Here is a 3,386-nt window from a genome sequence, read left to right as displayed (position 1 = left end):
AAACCATGCAAATTTTCTGTAAATCCCAAACTGATCTAAAGTGAAATTTATTAGGAAAAAAAATAGATTTTAAATGAATAAAAAGAAGAGTGGAAGATAAAAGGTAAAACTAGGAATAAAAATCACCTATGCAGGCTTCCTACCGGGAACCCCTTCACAGGGAAGATACCTGAACAGATGTTTGAAGGAAGCAAGAGACCAGCTGACCCCATTATCTGCCCTGGTGTCAGAGTCCCAGGGGCCACAGGACAGTCCTTTATCTGTTTACCCTTCTCAGCAGCCAGGAAGCACAGCCCGGCAGGGACAGGTGCTCGCAGGGTGAGCCCTGCCTCCCAGATTCATCCATCTGTGAATCATGGTGCTTAAGCCCACTGCTATGTGATTAATAAATGCTTAGTACAAGAATGTAAGCTGGGCACATCCACCCATACAGACTTCAGCTAAGGGGGATGGACCATGCAGATCCAGGGAGGACAAAGAAGGAAAAGTCTAATTAAAGTTCCTGTGTTCTCAGGAGTGACACAGGGAACGCCTGTGTATGTGCTAGGGAGTGAAACTTTGGATGGAGCACCCCGAATAAATGACTCACAGACCTTTAACACTTGAAAAGACTCAGACATTATTTAATCCAGTGGCCTCATTCTATGAGAAGCAAGTCAGATAAGATGGTCTTTTCAAAGCCACCCAAGCTGGTTAATGGTGTTGTGCTAAACAGGAAACACAGATTCCAGTGCTAACTAACCCACCCTTACCAAGCATGACTAAGACTAAGTTATTTAACAACTAGTAATAATAGCTATTATCTTCTTTTTTTTTTAAGATTTATTTATTTATACATACAGAACCGGGGTACAGGCCAGAGGTGGGGAGGGGGTGGTGAGAGGACTCACCGGAGACAATGGGGAGCAAAACAGGTAGATTGAATGAAATACGCTGCTGAGGGGAGCAGCAGGCAGGTCAGAAGAGGTCTGCTGCACCATGTGGGTCCCCCCACCCTGGCCGGGGATCAAACTCGTAGTGCTTCATAGTGCTGTGCTCTAACCCCAGAGAGAGCCCAATAGCTACTATCTTCTAAAAGACATTATAACCAGATTCCAGTTGAGGTAACAGAGGTCAGAGAGGAAAGTAACTTGCCACCAAAGTCACAGAGCTAGTAAGTCTCCAAATCTCCCTCAAGCACTGGCATGCTCCAAACCCACCCCTACCCCTAGTGCCCAGGCCTATCACACACCAAAGCCGAAACTCTGGCCTAAAGATGCTCCTTATAAACCAACCCTTCAGCCTTCTCATTGACCAGGAATGTGAAACACTTGTCACAGATGGACTAGCTCACTCCGCCCCCACTTACAGATGGGGAAGCTGAAGTTTCGGGGAGTCCCCAGAGTCAGCCTGAAGCAGCAAACCCATCTATATAATCGAAGGACAAAATTCTTAAACTAAATAAATCTTCAAAAATAAAACTACTTGTCTCTCTCTCTCTCACACACACAGAATACATCTCTAAACAATTATGTTCTATAAATAAAGTTAATTCCAAAAAATTACAAATTATAGGACTCCATCTACATAGCTTTTTAAAAGGACACATTTGATTAAGTGGAGACGGATACTTGCCCAGGAAGTAGGAGTAGTTACAAAGAGGGTGGAAAGGATCCTTTTAGTGAATCATTCTGTATTTTCACTGTGGCACTGTGATAAAATTACACAGCACTAAGTCCACAAACACACGTGCAAGGGAACCGAGGGTTTTAAATAAAGCCTGCGAGTTGGATCAATATCAATATAATGGTCGTGATTATACCTGTTGTACTGCTTTGCAAAATGTTACCATAGGGAGAAAGTAGGTAAAGAGTATCCCTATGTTAATTATTACAACTGCATGTAGGTACATAATTATCTCGATTTAATATTCCATTTTTTAAGTGTTGTCTGCCCAAAAGTTGTGCTAGATGATCTTCTAGATTCCTTCCCACTAAGATCTGCAATTCCCAATACTTCTTTGTACCATCTGATGCAATCTATCAAAAGCTGGTGAAAAATTAAACTGAGCAAAAGAAAATAAATCCCATTTTCCTAGAATTCTGCATTGTGAGCCACGAGGAATTCCCTCAAAAAAAAAAAAAAAAACTTTCCCAATGGATAAAAAGACTCTTGCATTCTTTCACTAAACTGATTTCTAGCCAAAAGATGGAAAAAAGCAATGTTCTACACAATGTTCTCTCCCACCAAATATCCTCACTGTCTCTATATGCCACCTCCACCACCCCCAAAAGTTAGTTTTTTTAAAAAATCCATTCCAGCGCCTCCCTAAAAGGAGCAGCCCTAAAGGATTACCATCAGCCCTTTACACCAGTTCCCAAATGGCCGGCTGCTAGTGGAAGACAGGACAGGAAATAGGGCAGTGGGTTAGGGAGGCAGATCTGAGGCAGATCCCAAGTCAAGGTGTGACCTTGGCCAGGCTGCTCGAACTTGAGCTTTGGCTTTCCCAATCTATAGAATGAGGACATGACACCTCTTTGTAGGTACTGTAAGACACCAACAGATTGTCAGGGAGACAATCTATGTACCAGGTACTAGGATTTACTCAGCTCTTTCCCAGTATCCCAGCTGTCCTTATTAATAACCTGGCCACTTGGTGGTCACTACCTGGAATCCTCTGCTCAATTAGGTTAGTAAAGAACCCAGACACTGTGAACCTGAACCCCTCTTATTTCAAACACAGCAAATCTCACTCCCTTAAAAAGGTAAACTGATGGGGCTCCGGACACTCCCACCTGCCTGGCACCCAAATCCAGGTGACCAGCCGCCTGCCGGACTCCGGTTGTTACCATTGTTATTGTTAGTCAACAACACCTAACGGTGTGGGAGGTGATCGATCGTCTGGCAAGGCGATGCCTGTGAAACCCGCCGGGGAGAACCCAAAGCTGTTCCAACGCAGACTTCTGGCTAAAAATTCCAAGAATGTATAAACCAGCTTCCCCAACAAGAGAAAGTTTCTAGATGGCTCATTTTCCCCGTTTCCCGGAATTGCGACGTCGCCCGCGTACGGGATTTAGGGATAACCGAGGGTCACGACTGGGGGGGCCATGGAGGTCAGCAGCGCGGTCAGCTCGGGTCCCTGAGGTGCCCGCTCCTGAGCTGACGGGTGCGAGAACACCTGGTGTCCCAGCCCCGGGGTGAAGACCCCGGCCCCCCCATACACTTCCCGCCACCCCCGCCCAGGCTGGCGGGAGGGAGAGGGAGGAGGGCGTCGCTGCACTCACCATCCGTGCTCCTCTTCGCCTCGCGGTAGCGGTCCCACAGGTAGCGCTTCATGTCCGGGGCAGTCCCAGGGGCAGTGCACAAGGGTCGCTCCGGGGCCCCGCGCGGCCGCCCCGGGGCCATCG

At 46.7% G+C, this 3,386-nt stretch overlaps 1 protein-coding gene across 2 annotated transcripts in view; it reads right to left on the bottom strand.

Moving 5' to 3' along the window:
* NT5DC3 (5'-nucleotidase domain containing 3) overlaps positions 1-3,376 on the bottom strand; it is a 47,010-nt gene extending 43,634 nt beyond the window's left edge. The window contains exon 1 of one of the 2 annotated variants that reach the window (XM_004675743.1): positions 3,264-3,376. In XM_004675743.1, coding sequence (XP_004675800.1) covers positions 3,264-3,315 — 52 coding nt within the window. In that variant the 5' untranslated portion in view covers positions 3,316-3,376. The remainder of the gene's footprint in view (positions 1-3,263) is intronic. The other variant, XM_012720619.1, reaches the window with a different exon arrangement.
* Between the last annotated feature and the right edge of the window lie 10 nt (positions 3,377-3,386).

Source organism: Condylura cristata, unplaced genomic scaffold (genome assembly GCF_000260355.1).
Source record: "Condylura cristata isolate star-nosed mole 26May11 unplaced genomic scaffold, ConCri1.0 scaffold00004, whole genome shotgun sequence".
Lineage (NCBI taxonomy): Eukaryota > Metazoa > Chordata > Mammalia > Eulipotyphla > Talpidae > Condylura > Condylura cristata.
Note: the sequence above shows the minus strand (reverse complement) of the source record. Positions and strands in the feature narration are given on the sequence as shown.